The sequence below is a fragment of the Oncorhynchus nerka genome, linkage group LG22 (assembly GCF_034236695.1).
Source record: "Oncorhynchus nerka isolate Pitt River linkage group LG22, Oner_Uvic_2.0, whole genome shotgun sequence".
NCBI classification, from domain to species: Eukaryota; Metazoa; Chordata; class Actinopteri; order Salmoniformes; family Salmonidae; genus Oncorhynchus; species Oncorhynchus nerka.
In genome coordinates this window covers 7,889,452-7,909,382 of record NC_088417.1, presented here as the reverse complement: position 1 = coordinate 7,909,382, position 19,931 = coordinate 7,889,452, and the positions used below count along the sequence as shown (strand labels likewise).

The window sequence follows — 19,931 nt, the reverse complement described above, 5'->3', positions numbered from 1 at the left end:
TTCTTGGGTTTGACGCTACAAGCTTGGCACACCTGTATATGGCACAGCCAGAAGAGGACTGGCCACCCCTCATAGCCTGGTTCCTCTCTAGGTTTCTTCCTAGGTTTTGGCCTTTCTAGGGAGTTTTTCCTAGCCACCGTGCTTCTACACCTGCATTGCTTGCTGTTTTAGGAGTTTCTATACAGCACTTTGAGATATCAGCTGATGTACGAAGGGCTATATAAATGAATTTGATTTGATTTATATGGGGAGTTTCTCCCATTCTTCTCTGCAGATCCTCTCAAGTTTTCTCAGGTTTGTTAAAGCACCTTTGGCAGCGATTACAGCATCGAGTCACTCTGGAGCAGGTTTTCATCAAGGATCTCTCTGTACTTTGCTTCGTTCATCTTTGCCTCGATCCTGACTAGTCTCCCAGTCCATGCCACTGAAAAACATCCCCACAGCATGATGCTGCCACCACCATGATTCACCGTAGGGATGCTGCCAGGTTTCCTCCAGACGTGACACTTGGCATTCAGGCCAAAGAGTTCAATCTTGGTTTCATCAGACCAGATAATCTGGTTTGTCATGGTCTGAGAGTCCTTTAGGTGCCTTTTGGCAAAGTCCAAGCAGCCTGTCATGTTTTTTACTAAGGAGTGGCTTCCGTCTGGCCACTCTACCATAAAGGCCTGATTGTTGGAGTGCTGCAGAGATGGTTGTCCTTCTGGAAGGTTATCCCATCTCCACAGAGGAGCTCTAAAGCTCTGTAAGAGTGACCATTGGGTTCTTGGTCACCTCCCTGACCAAGGCCCTTCTCCCCCGATTGCTCAGTTTGGCCATGCGGCCAGCTCTAGGAAGTGTCTTGGTGGTTCCAAACTTCTTCCATTTAAGAATGATGGAGGCCACTGTGTTCTTGGGGACCTTCAAAGCTGCAGAAATGTTTTTTTTTTTGTAGCCTTCCCCAGATCTGTGCCTCGACACAATCCTGTCTCGGAGCTCTACGGACAATTCCTTCGACCTCATGGTTTGGTTTTTGCTCTGACATGCACTGTCAACTGTGGGACCTTATATAGACAGACAGGTGTGTGCCTTTCCAAATCATATCCAATCAATTTAATTTATCACAGTTGGACTCCAATGAAGTTGTAGAAACATCTCTAGGATGATCAACTGAAACAGGATGTACCTGTGCTCAATTGACAGTCTCATAGAAAAGGGTCTTAATACTTATGTAAATTAGATATTTCTGTTTTTTTTTATTTTTAATACATTTGCAAACATTACTCAAACCAGTTTTCACTTTGTCATTATGGGGTTATTGTGTTTACATTGCAAAAAAACAAACATGTAATCCATTTTAGAATAAGGCTGTAATGTAACAAAATGTGGAAAAAGTCGAGGGGTCTGAATACTTTCCGAAGGCGCTGTATGTTAAGTGTAATTTCACCAACAAAAAAATCACAGAATGAGCGGCACATATGGAAGGACTAAACAGGACTAAACATATGGAAGGACTAAACATATTGAAGAACTAAACATATTGAAGGACTAAACAGGACTAAACATATGGAAGGACTAAACATATTGAAGGACTAAACAGGACTAAACATATTGAAGGACTAAACATATTGAAGGACTAAACAGGACTAAACATATGGAAGGACTAAACAGGACTAAACATATTGAAGGACTAAACATATTGAAGGACTAAACAGGACTAAACATATTGAAGAACTAAACAGGACTAAACATATTGAAGGACTAAACAGGACTAAACATATTGAAGGACTAAACATATTGAAGAACTAAACATATTGAAGGACTAAACAGGACTAAACATATTGAAGGACTAAACATATTGAAGGACTAAACATATTGAAGGACTAAACAGGACTAAACATATGGAAGGACTAAACATATTGAAGGACTAAACAGGACTAAACATATTGAAGGACTAAACATATTGAAGGACTAAACATATTGAAGGACTAAACAGGACTAAACATATTGAAGGACTAAACAGGACTAAACATATGGAAGGACTAAACATATTGAATGACTAAACAGGACTAAACATATGGAAGGACTAAACAGGACTAAACATATTGAAGGACTAAACAGGACTAAACATAATGAAGGACTAAACATATTGAAGGACTAAACAGGACTAAACATATGGAAGGACTAAACATATTGAAGGACTAAACAGGACTAAACATATTGAAGGACTAAACAGGACTAAACATATTGAAGGACTAAACAGGACTAAACATATGGAAGGACTAAACAGGACTAAACATATTGAAGGACTAAACAGGACTAAACATATTGAAGGACTAAACATATTGAAGGACTAAACAGGACTAAACATATTGAAGGACTAAACATATTGAAGGACTAAACATGACTAAACATATGGAAGGACTAAACATATTGAAGGACTAAACATGACTAAACATATGGAAGGACTAAACATATGGAAGGACTAAACATATTGAAGGACTAAACATAATGAAGGACTAAACAGGACTAAACATATGGAAGGACTAAACATATGGAAGGACTAAACATGACTAAACATATTGAAGGACTAAACATGACTAAACATATTGAAGGACTAAACAGGACTAAACATATGGAAGGACTAAACATATTGAAGGACTAAACATGACTAAACATTTTGAAGGACTAAACAGGACTAAACATATGGAAGGACTAAACATATTGAAGGACTAAACATGACTAAACATATTGAAGAACTAAACAGGACTAAACATATTGAAGGACTAAACATATTGAAGGACTAAACATATTGAAGAACTAAACAGGACTAAACATATTGAAGGATTAAACAGGACTAAACATATTGAAGGACTAAACAGGACTAAACATATTGAAGGACTAAACAGGACTAAACATATGGAAGGACTAAACATATGGAAGGACTAAACATATTGAAGGACTAAACAGGACTAAACATATTGAAGGACTAAACATATTGAACCCCTAAACAGGACTAAACATATTGAAGGACTAAACATATTGAAGGACTAAACATATTGAAGGACTAAACATGACCAAACATATTGAAGGACTAAACAGGACTAAACATATTGAAGGACTAAACAGGACTAAACATATGGAAGGACTAAACATATTGAAGGACTAAACATGACTAAACATATTGAAGGACTAAACATATTGAAGGACTAAACATGACTAAACATATGGAAGGACTAAACATATTGAAGGACTAAACATGACTAAACATATGGAAGGACTAAACAGGACTAAACATATTGAAGGCCTAAACATATGGAAGGACTAAACATATTGAAGGACTAAACATGACTAAACATATTGAAGGACTAAACAGGACTAAACATATTGAAGAACTAAACAGGACTAAACATATGGAAGGACTAAACATATTAAAGAACTAAACAGGACTAAACATATTGAAGGACTAAACAGGACTAAACATATTGAAGGACTAAACAGGACTAAACATATTGAAGGACTAAACATATTGAAGAACTAAACGGGACTAAACATATTGAAGGACTAAACAGGACTAAACATATTGAAGGACTAAACAGGACTAAACATATTGAAGGACTAAACAGGACTAAAGATATTGAAGGACTAAACAGGACTAAACGTATTGAAGGACTAAACAGGACTAAACATATTGAAGGACTAAACATGACTAAACATATTGAAGGACTAAACATGACTAAACATATTGAAGGACTAAACAGGACTAAACATATGGAAGGACTGAACAGGACTAAACATATTGAAGGACTAAACAGGACTAAACATATTGAAGGACTAAACATATGGAAGGACTAAACAGGACTAAACATATGGAAGGACTAAACAGGACTAAACATATTGAAGGTCTAAACATATGGAAGGACTAAACAGGACTAAACATATTGAAGAACTAAACATATTGAAGGACTAAACAGGACTAAACATATTGAAGGACTAAACATATGGAAGGACTAAACATATGGAAGGTCTAAACATATGGAAGGACTAAACATATGGAAGGACTAAACATATGGAAGGACTAAACATATTGAAGGACTAAACAGGACTAAACATATTGAAGGACTAAACATATTGAAGGACTAAACATATTGAAGGACTAAACAGGACTAAACATATGGAAGGACTAAACATATTGAAGGACTAAACAGGACTAAACATATGGAAGGACTAAACATATTGAAGGACTAAACAGGACTAAACATATTGAAGGACTAAACATATTGAAGGACTAAACATGACTAAACATATTGAAGGACTAAACATATTGAAGGACTAAACAGGACTAAACATATGGAAGGACTAAACAGGACTAAACATATTGAAGGACTAAACATATTGAAGGACTAAACATATGGAAGGACTAAACAGGACTAAACATATGGAAGGACTAAACATATGGAAGGACTAAACATATTGAAGGACTAAACATATTGAAGGTTTAAACAGGACTAAACATATGGAAGGACTAAACAGGACTAAACATATTGAAGGTCTAAACATATGGAAGGACTAAACATATTGAAGAACTAAACATATTGAAGGACTAAACAGGACTAAACATATGGAAGGACTAAACATATGGAAGGTCTAAACATATGGAAGGACTAAACATATGGAAGGACTAAACATATGGAAGGACTAAACATATTGAAGGACTAAACAGGACTAAACATATTGAAGGACTAAACATATTGAAGGACTAAACATATTGAAGGACTAAACAGGACTAAACATATTGAAGGACTAAACAGGACTAAACATATGGAAGGACTAAACATATTGAAGGACTAAACAGGACTAAACATATTGAAGGACTAAACATATTGAAGGACTAAACATGACTAAACATATTGAAGGACTAAACATATTGAAGGACTAAACAGGACTAAACATATGGAAGGACTAAACAGGACTAAACATATTGAAGGACTAAACAGGACTAAACATATTGAAGGACTAAACATATGGAAGGACTAAACAGGACTAAACATATTGAAGGACTAAACATATGGAAGGACTAAACATATTGAAGGACTAAACATATTGAAGGTTTAAACAGGACTAAACATATGGAAGGACTAAACAGGACTAAACATATTGAAGGTCTAAACATATGGAAGGACTAAACATATTGAAGAACTAAACATATTGAAGGACTAAACAGGACTAAACATATGGAAGGACTAAACATATGGAAGGTCTAAACATATGGAAGGACTAAACATATGGAAGGACTAAACATATGGAAGGACTAAACATATTGAAGGACTAAACAGGACTAAACATATTGAAGGACTAAACATATTGAAGGACTAAACATATTGAAGGACTAAACAGGACTAAACATATTGAAGGACTAAACAGGACTAAACATATGGAAGGACTAAACATATTGAAGGACTAAACATATTGAAGGACTAAACAGGACTAAACATATGGAAGGACTAAACATATTGAAGGACTAAACAGGACTAAACATATTGAAGGACTAAACAGGACTAAACATATGGAAACCTAAACATATTGAAGGACTAAACAGGACTAAACATATGGAAGGACTAAACATATTGAAGGACTAAACAGGACTAAACATATTGAAGGACTAAACAGGACTAAACATATTGAAGGACTAAACAGGACTAAACATATGGAAGGACTAAACAGGACTAAACATATTGAAGGACTAAACAGGACTAAACATATTGAAGGACTAAACATATTGAAGGACTAAACAGGACTAAACATATTGAAGGACTAAACATAATAAAGGACTAAACAGGACTAAACATATGGAAGGACTAAACATATGGAAGGACTAAACATATTGAAGGACTAAACATAATGAAGGACTAAACAGGACTAAACATATGGAAGGACTAAACATATGGAAGGACTAAACATGACTAAACATATTGAAGGACTAAACATGACTAAACATATGGAAGGACTAAACATATTGAAGGACTAAACAGGACTAAACATATTGAAGGACTAAACAGGACTAAACATATTGAAGAACTAAACAGGACTAAACATATTGAAGGACTAAACATATTGAAGGACTAAACATATTGAAGAACTAAACAGGACTAAACATATGGAAGGACTAAACAGGTCTAAACATATTGAAGGACTAAACAGGACTAAACATATTGAAGGACTAAACAGGACTAAACATATTGAAAGACTAAACAGGACTAAACATATGGAAGGACTAAACATATGGAAGGACTAAACATATGGAAGGACTAAACATATTGAAGGACTAAACATAATGACGGACTAAACAGGACTAAACATATGGAAGGACTAAACATATGGAAGGACTAAACATGACCAAACATATTGAAGGACTAAACAGGACTAAACATATTGAAGGACTAAACAGGACTAAACATATGGAAGGACTAAACATATTGAAGGACTAAACATGACTAAACATATTGAAGGACTAAACATATTGAAGGACTAAACATGACTAAACATATGGAAGGACTAAACATATTGAAGGACTAAACATGACTAAACATATGGAAGGACTAAACAGGACTAAACATATGGAAGGACTAAACATATTGAAGGACTAAACAGGACTAAACATATGGAAGGACTAAACATATTGAAGGACTAAACAGGACTAAACATATTGAAGGACTAAACAGGACTAAACATATTGAAGGACTAAACATATTGAAGGACTAAACATATGGAAGGACTAAACATATTGAAGGACTAAACATGACTAAACATATTGAAGGACTAAACAGGACTAAACATATGGAAGGACTAAACATATTGAAGAACTAAACAGGACTAAACATATGGAAGGACTAAACATATTAAAGAACTAAACAGGACTAAACATATTGAAGGACTAAACAGGACTAAACATATTGAAGGACTAAACATATTGAAGAACTAAACGGGACTAAACATATTGAAGGACTAAACAGGACTAAACATATTGAAGGACTAAACAGGACTAAACATATTGAAGGACTAAACAGGACTAAACATATTGAAGGACTAAACAGGACTAAACATATTGAAGGACTAAACAGGACTAAACATATGGAAGGACTAAACAGGACTAAACATATTGAAGGACTAAACAGGACTAAACATATGGAAGGACTAAACAGGACTAAACATATGGAAGGACTAAACAGGACTAAACATATTGAAGGTCTAAACATATGGAAGGTCTAAACATATGGAAGGTCTAAACATATGGAAGGACTAAACATATGGAAGGACTAAACATATGGAAGGACTAAACATATTGAAGGACTAAACATATTGAAGGTTTAAACAGGACTAAACATATGGAAGGACTAAACAGGACTAAACATATTGAAGGTCTAAACATATGGAAGGACTAAACATATTGAAGGACTAAACAGGACTAAACATATGGAAGGACTAAACAGGACTAAACATATTGAAGACCTAAACAGGACTAAACATATTGAAGGACTAAACAGGACTAAACATATTGAAGGACTAAACATATTGAAGGACTAAACAGGACTAAACATATTGAAGGACTAAACATATGGAAGGACTAATCATATGGAAGGTCTAAACATATGGAAGGACTAAACATATGGAAGGACTAAACATATTGAAGGACTAAACAGGACTAAACATATTGAAGGACTAAACAGGACTAAACATATTCAAGGACTCAACATATTGAAGGACTAAACATATTGAAGGTTTAAACAGGACTAAACATATTGAAGGACTAAACATGACTAAACATATGGAAGGACTAAACATATGGAAGGACTAAACATATTGAAGGACTAAACAGGACTAAACATATTGACGGACTAAACATATTGAAGGACTAAACAGGACTAAACATATGGAAGGACTAAACAGGGCTAAACATATGGAAGGAGTAAAGAGGACTAAACATATTGAAGGACTAAACAGGACTAAACATATTGAAGGACTAAACAGGACTAAACATATTGAAGGACTAAACATATGGAAGGACTAAACAGGACTAAACATATTGAAGGACTAAACATATGGAAGGACTAAACAGGACTAAACATATTGAAGGAGTAAACATATGCAAGGTCTAAACATATTGAAGGACTAAACATATTGAAGGACTAAACAGGACTAAACATATGGAAGGACTAAACATATGGAAGGACTAAACATATTGAAAGTCTAAACATATTGAAGGACTAAACAGGACTAAACAGGACTAAACATATTGAAGAACTAAACAGGACTAAACATAATGAAGGACTAAACAGGACTAAACATATTGAAGGACTAAACATATTGAAGAACTAAACAGGACTAAACATATTGAAGGACTAAACATAATGAAGGACTAAACAGGACTAAACATATGGAAGGACTAAACATATTGAAGGACTAAACAGGACTAAACATATGGAAGAACTAAACATATGGAAGGTCTAAACAGGACTAAACATATGGAAGGACTAAACATATTGAAGGACTAAACAGGACTAAACATATGGAAGGACTAAACATATGGAAGGACTAAACAGGACTAAACATATGGAAGGAGTAAACAGGACTAAACATATTGAAGGACTAAACAGGACTAAACATATGGAAGGACTAAACAGGACTAAACATATGGAAGGACTAAACAGGACTAAACATATTGAAGGAGTAAACATATGGAAGGACTAAACAGGACTAAACATATGGAAGGACTAAACAGGACTAAACATATGGAAGGACTAAACAGGACTAAACATATTGAAGGACTAAACATATGGAAGCCCTAAACATATGGAAGGACTAAACAGGACTAAACATATTGAAGGACTAAACATATGGAAGGACTAAACATATTGTGTGTACTGTGTGATCAACAGAGAAATAGTCTGCATGCTTTCATGTAACTCTAAAGAAGCTTAGCCTGCTATTGTTAAGACAGATTTATGTTACTGGCAGAATTAAAGTAACACCATTTTATAGCTGTTACGGTACGAAGGCTGTCATTTCCAGTCGAAAGAGTACAACAGAACCCACTCATCTAGTACCCTGGGTGTTGATGGCATTATGGCATATCATCCTCTGATTAACAACAACCTTGGGAATATCTGAGCTCTTTATTCCCCTTTGGTACAATACAGAAGAGGTCATGTGTGATTTATGCAGGTAAGCCTCCACGATCACAAATGTAGAGTCTGATTCAGAGGTCCGTACCGACTATTCAGGCTGCAGTTTATTACGTTGTACTTATTTGTAGGCATTCTTCTTTAATAATTTGCAGAAGCAAAGTGTTACGAAATCTTCCCTGAATTTTTTTTTTCTCCCTTGGACTTGGGTCACAAGGTGTCATATAAAATTGGAGCAGGGTTGTTACTTTGGAACATGACTGATAGGAGGACAGGGTTCTCTGCTGCCCTCTACTGAAACTAGTTACAGCCCTGGATGGGCCACTTCCAAATGATGCTCTCAGCCCTACACCCTGTGCACTTGTGGAGATCTTTAGAGGATTGGTGGCGCTACCACCACAAACTGGTGGTAGCGCCAACTTGCACTCTGATAGGCTAGGTGGAAGTTTCACCATATTGCTTATTCCAATCAAATCCTCTCATATCTCCACAAGTGCATAAGGTGCATATGGTTTAAAGGTCGATTTGGGATTGGACCAGTGTGTGTTTATGGTTATAGAGCTGCAATACCCTCTAGGATAGTCACAAGTTCTCTACTGCCGTGCGAACTGTATACTGGTACTGTACAATAAACAGCAGACGAGATTTCAAATGTAATGGGAAGACAATCGAAATAGAATGTTTAAAACAAGTGCAGCATTTTACCCCTGGTGGCAAATGACGTCTCTTAACAAGTCCAGCATTACCCTGGTGGCAAATGACGTCTCTTAACAAGTGACTTGACCACGTGACCTGGAGGAACGAATCTCAGGTCAAAATCAAGAAAGGTCAACAATAACAAAAATCAGCATGCCGACAACTCGCTGTCATGTCCGACTAACCATCGGTGCCTGGCATACAAACACCACTGCATGTTGCTCTTCTCACGATTGCATGGGTTTTTGCGTGGTTTTCTCTACTGTTGGGCTTGGTGGCATGCGAAGCCCAAATGTAATGTGCTATTGTACTGTTTCTCCCAGTTTCAGGCAGCGTTCCTAATCTCATTCTCTCTCCCCTTCCTTTACCTCATCGCCATTTGGCAGTTGCGGACACCCCTACTCCGCCTCCCCCTCCTCCGCCCGATGACCTGCCCATGTTTGATGAAGCTCCTCCCCCTCCTCCACCGCCACCAGTTGACTACGAGGAAGAGGAAGCGGCTGTAGTTCAGTACAGCGACTCGTATGCCGATGGAGACCCCCAGTGGGCGCCCAAGAGCTACATGCAGAAAGGTGTTCCTCAGGGCTCAATACCGACACCACTCTATTTCACTTCTCCTTCCTACCATACAATTCGCACAGATTTATTTAAACTAAGCTGAACCAGTCAACTACTTAAGCACATTTTGACACTCAGTAAATTTGTTAAATCTTCAGGCAACTATTTCTTACCCAGTGCCTCCTAATCCAGTTTGCGAAGTCTCTCCCTCTGACGATTTTCCTCTCTCCTCTCTCCTCTCTCCAGTGGTGGCCATCTACGACTACATTGCGGATAAAAACGACGAGCTGAGCTTCATGGAGGGAGCCATCATCTACATCATTAAGAAGAACGATGATGGCTGGTTCGAGGGAATCAGTAGCGGAGTCACGGGCCTGTTCCCCGGCAACTACGTAGAGTCCATCATGCACTAAGCTGACTGGAGGGACTCTACTGCACAGCTATTGTGCTTCTACTACAGACGCCTGACCTTACGAAGGATAGGGAAGTGCTTTTAGATATGACAGAATGTTTGGTCTCTTACTAATTGCAAATAAATCAAAATACAAAATATCTATTTACTTTATTTTGTTGGTGGTGTTGTGGGTGGGTGGGTTGAGGGGCATAAAGTATATAATGAATGAATAGGACAAGGCTGATGATGTACTCACAAGGGCTGTGATGTAGGGATGTTTTTCAAAGACCAAGGCAGTGGAGGCAGCTGAGGGGAACGACGGGCTCATAACAATAGGTGGAACGGAGCAAATGGAATGACGTCCAAAAACCTGGAAAACCATGTGTTTGATCCCGTTCCACTGATTCCAATCCAGCCTTTACCACAAGCCCATTCTACCCAATTAAGGCGACACCCACCTCCTTTGAGACCAGGACATCCTGCCTTCACATGTTCTTCCTGTTTACATATGCACGACATAACATCTGACCCCAACTATTCATCTATTGAACTACACATTTCTCATGCACTTATGAAGTATTAATGTCTTTATGAGTGTAGTATGCTATGTGGAGACGATGTCTGTCAGACGGCATGTGATGCATATGTAAACATCAGGTGATCTTGTGTAGACCTTCAGTGGGAAGAGCTACTTTCTGTTAATTGTATATAATGTGAGCTGCAGCCTGTTGGGTGTCTGTCATGTAAATTCGGTGAATGTCAATCGCAGTATCTCAAGCAGGCTACTTACCACAGGCTACTTACTTTTTTGACAATGCAAATGTCCTACAGAATATTCTGTTTGATTTACTTCATTTTTTATTTTATTTTACTTTTTTGACAATACAAAAACAATAGACAACTCAAAATTTACATACACACATTTTAACAAACATGAATGACCTCCCCCTTGGTCAGACCTCCCCCTTGGTCAGACCTCCCCTTGGTTAGACCCCCCCCTTGGTCAGACCTCCCCTTGGTCAGACCCCCCCTTGGTCAGACCTCCCCTTGGTCAGACCTCCCCCTTGGTCAGACCCCCTTGGTCAGACCCCCCTTGGTCAGACCCACCCCCTTGGTCAGACCCACCCACCCCCTTGGTCAGACCTCCCCCTTGGTCAGACCCACCCCCATTGGTCAGACCCACCCCCTTGGTCAGACCCACCCCGCTGGTCAGACCCACCCCCTTGGTCAGACCCCCTTGGTCAGACCCCCCTTGGTCAGACCCACCCCTTGGTCAGACCTCCCCCTTGGTCAGACCCACCCCTTGGTCAGACCCACCCCCTCGCCCATCCTGCTGGACGTCTCCAAAACCTCCATATAGCTTCAAACTACCCTATTCTGCCTCTCTGTTGCCCAAATTGTTCAATATTTAGATAACGCATTTGATTAATTGATTTAAACACTTTATTTTATGATTTGACAACAAAAAAAACTACATAAGTTATCAGAAGCCTGATCCATTTTGGATATTAAATTTTAAATCTTATTTTGCTTTTTATGAATAAAACCTTTTATTTCTGTTTTATTTCAGTCATTCCTGAAGTCGGAGCGTAAAGCAAAATCTAATAAAAATGTATAACCTGTTTAATTATGTTTCCATTTAGTTGTAATACTTATTCAATTTAGGCTTATTAAATTGTCTAGACACAAGGCATTCTGGGACGACTTGTTTTATTTTCAAAATGTTTTTTGTTTTTAAGAATATTCCATTTATATAAATTCTTTCATCTGGTAACGCAGTGAAAGGCAACACCATTATGTCGTGACTCCCCAGTTTGTAAATGACACCTTTTCACAGTTCCACGTCCATTTTAAGAAACGTTGTAGTACACGTCTAATCTGAACAAAAATGATTTATCTGTAGGTATTTTTGGGGGGATCCAAGTACATAATGTGAACAGTATTATGATCCATTGTTCTTCATGCCGTTTTCGTGGGCTTAAGTTTTCAAAACTGTTGTGTCATGGTGTTATTGGGGATAATGGTGATCAACATGACATCTCAGACCTCAAGTGTTCACATAGATCAAAAGAAGAACAGTCATAGTCGCTTTAGAACAGTCATAGTTTTTAACCCATAATGGTTTGGTTAAGTTCTTTCATTTGTTCCAAATTGACCCCGAACATTTTGTCCATACTCATCTATGACTGTAGGCTCCGCCCCCTCCATCTCTTTAGGAATTACGTTTGACTATCGATCCATCCATGACAATTCAGGCTGGTGTTGTCATTGGTTTGATAAAAAGGTTACAGTTCCTACATGACACGTCTTTCCTGTCCATCAACGTGGAAGTTCACTGCGTTCAACCCCTTCAGTATATAGCAGCTAATGCCTTGTATATGTTGACTATAACAAGTGTTCCAACTCAATGGGATGCAATAGCAAAGCTCCACCCTTAATGTGTATATATATGTAATTTTTTTGTTGTATGTACAGCCTTTTATAATAAATCATTCTCCTACATATACAACCTAGTGGTGATTGAGAATGAAAACAAAAAGGAGAGAGACTTGACTTCAAAAATAAATAAACGTGTTTTAATTTGAGTACAGTGATTGTGGATGTTAAGGCCTCGATACAGGAAGCATCTCTAAATTGGTACGAGTCACCATGACAAAAGTTTGGCATTTGTGCGGTACGGACGGATCTTCGAGCAATGTCTTCACACACACACACACACACAATGATACAACATCTTCGGTCTCGTCGTGGAATGAAAATTATTCTGCAGTGGCCATTCCGTCCCAAACCTTGAGAGCAATGTCAACTGCCGTTGATGACCAAATACTATCTGTCAGTTCAACGGGGGGCTTCAGTTACAGTACACAATGAACATTTAATAATTCAGTGATTATTATGATTTTTGTTTTTAACAATGATCTTGGATGGTCTGTGTCAAATCCTCACTGACATGCCATTATAAATCGCTTTGAAGAAAAGGTGGGGGTTGGTTCAGAAACCTTTTCTCAGGCAGGAAGGAGGTTCCTGCAGGGCCGGCATTGAAAACCCCTGCCGTCAATAACATTCTTTGTTCTGTGACCCCTTCAGTGTTTTCCCCAGAGGAAAGGAAGAAGACATAGGTAATATGAAGCTGTGCATCTCAGAACTCAGTCCTGAAGAACCTGTGTATGCACAGTTTAGTTCCACCTTTATCTTAGTTAAGTAACAACAAAAACAAACCAAAAAAAACTGCATAAACACTGCTCCATCAGGACCCACTGGGAATATCACTGATGAAACAAACCACCCCCCCACGGGGTGGCCTTCCACAGGTACAAGTAGCTGCCTGAAGTGACGAGTGGGGGCTCACTTGTCCCGGGTAAGGACCATCTGGGTGAGCCTGATAAGGGCGTCCCGCTCCAGAGAAGGCCTGAGCAAGCTGATTTGCCGGATCGCCTCTTGGCAGTAGTGCTGGGCCAGGTAGTTGGTCTGATCCACACCCTCACTCTGAGGGACAAACAGGAGGGTGAGTCAGGGTGCTTTCTAAACAGGTCAGTTGTAATTGCTACATGATCATATGTCCAATAGTATTTCTATACCCCCCAAATGTCCCTGACGTCCCTCCACCTAGCGACCCCCCCAAATGTGTCTGACGTCCCTCCACCTAGCGACCCCCAAATGTCCCTGACGTCCCCGCCACCTAGCGACCCCCCCAATTGTGTCTGACGTCCCGCCACCTGGCGACCCCGCCCCCAATTGTGTCTGCCGTCCCTCCACCTAGCGACCCCGCCCCCAATTGTGTCTGCCGTCCCTCCACCTAGCGACCCCGCCCCCAATTGTGTCTGCCGTCCCTCCACCTAGCGACCCCGCCCCCAATTGTGTCTGCCGTCCCTCCACCTAGCGACCCCGCCCCCAATTGTGTCTGACGTCCCTCCACCTAGCGACCCCGCCCCCAATTGTGTCTGACGTCCCTCCACCTAGCGACCCCCAATTGTGTCTGACGTCCCTCCACCTAGCGACCCCCCAATTGACCCCCGATGTCTCTTACCTCCTGGACATACTGCCAGGCACGAGCGACATCTCCACTGGAGCTGAACCGCCTCATGATCATACCATGCAGCTCAGGAAACTAGAGCGAGAGAGAGCGTTAAGACACACTGTCACAGACTACGCAAATCAGACATTATGTGAAGCCAGGACTCCCTGGAAAACAGTAGCACTGGTTACTGAGTGGACTATCCTGGCTTAATAAATTAAATGAATCGACACGGAGGGTACAAAACATTAAGAACGCTCTTTCCATGACAGACTGACCAGGTGAAAGCTCTGATCCCTTATTGGATGTCATTTGTTATATCCAATCAGTGTAGATGAAGGGCAGGATACAGGTTAAAGAAAGATGTTTAAGCCTCGAGACAAAAGATTGAAGTGCTTTTGAACAGAGTACGGTAGTAGGTGCACACCGAATTTGTGTCAAGAACTGCAACGGTGCTGGGTTTTTCACGCTCAACCGTTTCCCGTGTGTATCAAGAATGGTCCACCATCCAAAGGACATCCAGTCAACTTGACACAACTGTGGGAAGCATTGGAGTCAACATGGGGCCCAGTATCCCTGTGGAACGCTTTCCACACCTTGTAGAGTCAACATGGGGCCCAGTATCCCTGTGGAACGCTTTGGACACCTTGTAGAGTCAACATGGGGCCCAGCATCCCTGTGGAACGCTTTCGACACCTTGTAGAGTCAACATGGGGCCCAGTATCCCTGTGGAACGCTTTCGACACCTTGTAGAGTCAACATGGGCCCAGTATCCCTGTGGAACGCTTTCCACACCTTGTAGAGTCAACATGGGGCCCAGCATCCCTGTGGAACGCTTTCGACACCTTGTAGAGTCAACATGGGGCCCAGTATCCCTGTGGAACGCTTTCGACACCTTGTAGAGTCAACATGGGGCCCAGTATCCCTGTGGAACGCTTTCGACACCTTGTAGAGTCAACATGGGGCCAGCATCCCTGTGGAACGCTTTCGACACCTTGTAGAGTCCCACGCCCCGACGAATTGAGGCTGTTCTGAGGACAAAAAGGGGGTGCAGCCCAATAGGTGTTCCTAATGTTTTGTACACTCAATGCATATTGAACAGTCACTACGAATCAACATAGAAATTAGACAGTGACTAAGTGAGTCAAACGGCAACATCCCAAATGGCACCCTATGCCCTATATAGTGCACTACCTTAGACACACACACACCTGTTGGCAGGCAAACAGGACAGGTCCGGTGGCCAGACCCAGCTTGAGGTCTGTAGCTGAAGGCTTTCCTAGTTGGCTGGCACACGCTGTGAAGTCAAGCACATCATCCACCAGCTAGGACAGACACACGCGGACACACACACGCGGACGGACACACACATCAATAACTTACACATTTCAATGTTAAATACATTCCTCAAAAAAAAAAAGAGGAAAAATAAGCACATTAAATGATTAAAAACGGCACCCATTGATTCAAGAGGCATAAAACTAAATGTTAGAAATGTACCTGGAAGGCGATGCCAACGTTCCTCCCATACTGAAAGGCTATTTCATGAACCTCTGGGTCGGAGTTCACTAGAATGGATACCTTGAGATGGACAAGAACCCAGTCAACACAAACCAGGTGAGCCCCCAAAGACTTCCTGGAAGTCTGCATTATGTGTGGAGACAGAACGCACATACAGCTTTACAACTGTTAGCGATGAGACTGGCAGTCTTCTTAAACGTCTTGTCGAGGTAGTGTTTGAATCTCTCCTTCTCGTTCTCTTTGGAGCCCAGCTGCATGAATTCACCTGGAACATCAGCACATATGTTCATGTGAACAGAGAGAGAGAGACAGACACCTATACACTTTGGTAATCTTAAACAAACATGCATTACTCATTTCCCCTTACAGAATCAGAAGCGTTACGACCTCTAGATAGTAAAGGATCAGGTAATGGTGATTGTCTGTTACTGTATACCTATCAGATACAAATCAAAGTGTTCGAAACTGAAATGGACTGCATATATTGTGCAATGTGTCACAGGCAGGATCTGAACCAAGGTCTCCCATGGGAGAACCTATAGTTAGGACACCATTACGCCAAGAGGTCATTTACCTCCGAGATTGAGACTGATTTTGAAGTCGCGGGCAGGGCTACCTCATCACGAGACCGACTCGTGTGTCCTTACCTCGCACCAGATCCTCCGTGACCTGAGACAGGACTGACATCACGGTGTTGTTGCCGATACGGGCCAGAGCCACGGAGGCTGCCGAGAGGATGAAGTCTCCAGCTAAAATGGCCTGGGAATAGTGAGTGAACAGAGAACACACAGTCACATGATCTTACTTCTACCAAAAGGGTGAATTAGTTTGTCATAACATGCATTACAGAACAGTGATAATATTGCACCTTCAAGAGAACTTGGGGCCATTTTATATGACCTTTTTCCCTCTCTCAATAACATAATTGCATAAATGTTGCAGTTGAGTAGCTTAGTGTATGACAACAGGACTGGCTACTGCTAACACACCAAACCCCCCCCCCCCCCCCGGTTCGGAGGACTCGGCTAACCTTTCTCTCGCCCCACACTTCGTTGACAGTGGTCTTCCCCCTGCGCTTGTCCGAGCAGTCGATGACATCGTCGTGGACCAGGCTGGCAGTGTGGATCATCTCAGAGATCATAGCTATGGATCGCTGACCTGGGAGCAGATCTCTAGAGAGAGAGAGACAGGGATGGGGTAGAGAGAGAGAGAGAGAGAAGTTATAGCTTTCGCACAGCTTGGTTCACATCATCACTAAGACGGGCAGCCTGAATTAATTAATGAAATGTTTATTGCAGTAATAGTATATGCATTTTGACTAATCTTCTGTAACAAAGTCATTAAACAAAACAAACAGATATCCCTTTCTAAATCTGTGTATTCTCCCCAGACACGCAAGTTGTTCCTGGTGTGTGTGTGTGTGTGTGCGCAAGGGTACTATACGTTTCCTTAGCATCGTTTCTCACCCAGGTCTGTCTCCTTGTAACCCATTAGTAGCCTCGTGAGACCATCCTGATCTCGCAAGCTTCCCTTCTCTTCTCCTAGTGAAACTAAACGAGAGCCGTCAGGATGACACAGCATCAAGTACGTATGTCGGCAGGTAAGCCTAGTGGTTAGAGTGTAGAGGCGGCAGGGTAGCCTAGTGGTTAGAGTGTAGAGGTGGCAGGGTAGCCTAGTGGTTAGAGTGTAGAGGTGGCAGGTAGCCTAGTGGTTAGAGTGTAGAGGTGGCAGGTAGCCTAGTGGTTAGAGTGTAGAGGTGGCAGGTAGCCTAGTGGTTAGAGTGTAGAGGAGGCAGGTAGCCTAGTGGTTAGAGTGTAGAGGAGGCAGGTAGTCTAGTGGTTAGAGGGTAGAGGCGGCAGGGTAGCCTAGTGGTTAGAGCGTTGGACCAATAACCGAAAGGTTGCTAGATCGAATCCCCGAGCTGACAAGATAAAAATCTGTCGTTCAGCCTCAACAAGGCAGTTAACCCATTGTTCCCCAGTAATTTGTTCTAAATTGACTTACCTAGTTAAATCAAGGTAAAAAAAAAAAATAAAGAAAAGAAGTTAAATACCTGGTAATGCATACAACCTACCTACCTAGTTGACTAGGCTACACCCAGGATAAGGTCTTACCCGTCTCGGCTGCTGTGACTATTGCAGGCCCGGGCCATTAGCACCACTATCATGGGTCGGAAAGCCTTGCCCTTCCCGTCAAAATAGTAGTCACATATGGACTTCAGCTCTGATTTGGACACAAAAAGTTCCTGTGAAGCCCAGAAAATACAAATATATCACAGTTCTGTTATGAAAAAAAAAAAAATCACTAACAATAGTCTGGTGAGCTAAATAAGAACGCCACTGCTCGGTCATAATAATACATCTCATTTACAGAGCACTTTTCATCTGAAAAACAATCTCAACGTGCTAAATTATGACTCATTCAAATGGACTTACCTTCTTGATATCGTCGTACAAATGATTCAAGTCTTTTTGGGCTAGAGTGAAGGGGTCCTTCAACTTGGCATCGCTGTGAATCCTTTTGCAGTAACAAGGCTTTGGTGTAGAGTAAAGCAGCCTTGATTCTTGCCTACAGGGAAAAACACGTGGAAATTAAAATGCACACAAACACATTAAACAATATACAGCATATAACACTTCAAATCTCGGACTCACCTTGTCAGAATAGAGTTGCCTAGTGAGGTTGTGTGTACAGTCCTTGAGGACAGCCCCTGAAAGGAATCAATGTCACAAATTAATAAACCTGAGCGCCACAACATGAGCACATGTAACCTTTGAGTCCGGTGAGTGGTGAGAATTTAAAGCTTTTACTCCGGTTTTTGAAGGACATTTAACTACACCGAGGTCTAGTTGAGAGGACCTTCTAGTTAGGCAGTGAACATCATAATGTTAGACTTGACCAATGCAGGATACCCACTGACAGTTCTGTCTAGTGATAGCCTAATAGGGTTAACACCTAGTGAGACAAATGGAGTGCAAAACTTAGTATCGTTACATAGCAATCCTGAAGTGACATGCAGTGTCTTGACCTTTAGCTACATAACAAACCAGCTAACGTTACTGTCAGCTAGAAATACAATCTTGTCAAACTAACACATCTTTAGCTAACATTATATCCAGAAAAGCAATGTCATTCATTACCATATTGTTTTAGTTAGCTACTACAACTAGAAATAAACGGGGCTAAAGCCCAATATAGCTACACTAAACCAGCTGTAACTCATTCAATAAGATCAGTTACTGGTTGACCTTTTGTCGAGGTGACAGCAAGCCCGCCCGGTGAAATCTTACCTCATTTCCCGAGCCAGTCGCGGTTCCAGTTCCTCGGAGCAACGAGGTAGAAGAACTTCCATTAAAACAGCATATGGTTTCTAGTAAACTCGTACTGGTAGAGCCTGAAGCCCACCTCCAACAGTGCCTCCACGGTAACGCCATGCTCCTCCAGACACATCCCCTGGAACAGGTTAAAAAACGTGACGCCGGCAGCGGAGAAGCGCAAATTGACGTTCGTTGACGTCATGGCGTCAAAAATGTAAAAATGATCTAGACGTAGTTTTTGTAATCTATGTATGCTTGTGTTCCATCAT

General features: G+C 40.7%; 2 protein-coding genes across 10 annotated transcripts in view; one reads left to right on the top strand and one right to left on the bottom strand.

The window, feature by feature from the left end:
- The window catches only part of LOC115117884 (abl interactor 1-like), a 126,900-nt gene extending 115,933 nt beyond the window's left edge, over nucleotides 1-10,967 (top strand). For all 8 annotated transcript variants that reach the window (XM_065006892.1, XM_065006891.1, XM_065006888.1 and 5 more), the window contains 2 exons: nucleotides 10,244-10,429; nucleotides 10,662-10,967. In XM_065006892.1, coding sequence (XP_064862964.1) covers nucleotides 10,244-10,429; nucleotides 10,662-10,828 — 353 coding nt within the window. In that variant the 3' untranslated portion in view covers nucleotides 10,829-10,967. The remainder of the gene's footprint in view (nucleotides 1-10,243; nucleotides 10,430-10,661) is intronic.
- Nucleotides 10,968-13,929: 2,962 nt separating this feature from the next.
- On the bottom strand, nucleotides 13,930-19,857 carry LOC115117881 (all trans-polyprenyl-diphosphate synthase PDSS1-like). Of its 2 annotated transcripts, XM_029646386.2 has the most exons (12): nucleotides 19,636-19,857; nucleotides 19,000-19,055; nucleotides 18,781-18,913; nucleotides 18,460-18,590; nucleotides 17,812-17,895; nucleotides 17,376-17,517; nucleotides 16,993-17,104; nucleotides 16,501-16,610; nucleotides 16,325-16,405; nucleotides 16,036-16,149; nucleotides 14,837-14,917; nucleotides 13,930-14,295 (listed from the first exon to the last, which is right to left on the bottom strand). In XM_029646386.2, exons 1-12 carry the CDS (start codon nucleotides 19,777-19,779, stop codon nucleotides 14,155-14,157), a joined length of 1,329 nt encoding a protein of 442 aa, XP_029502246.1. In that variant the 5' UTR covers nucleotides 19,780-19,857; the 3' UTR covers nucleotides 13,930-14,154. The 2 variants fall into 2 exon arrangements, with proteins under 2 accessions (XP_029502246.1, XP_029502247.1); XM_029646387.2 differs by lacking the exon at nucleotides 17,812-17,895 and having other exon boundaries at nucleotides 19,636-19,830.
- Nucleotides 19,858-19,931: the final 74 nt, after the last annotated feature.

Coding starts and splice junctions, on each gene's coding strand:
- LOC115117881 (XM_029646386.2), bottom strand. CDS start 19,779: ATGGCGTTACCGTGGAGGCACTGTTGGAGGTGGGCTTCAGGCTCTACC. Junction 16,150..16,324: donor ACGTTGGCATCGCCTTCCAG/GTACATTTCTAA, acceptor TGTCTGTCCTAG/CTGGTGGATGATGTGCTTGA. Junction 14,918..16,035: donor TCCTGTTTGCCTGCCAACAG/GTGTGTGTGTGT, acceptor CTCTCGCTCTAG/TTTCCTGAGCTGCATGGTAT.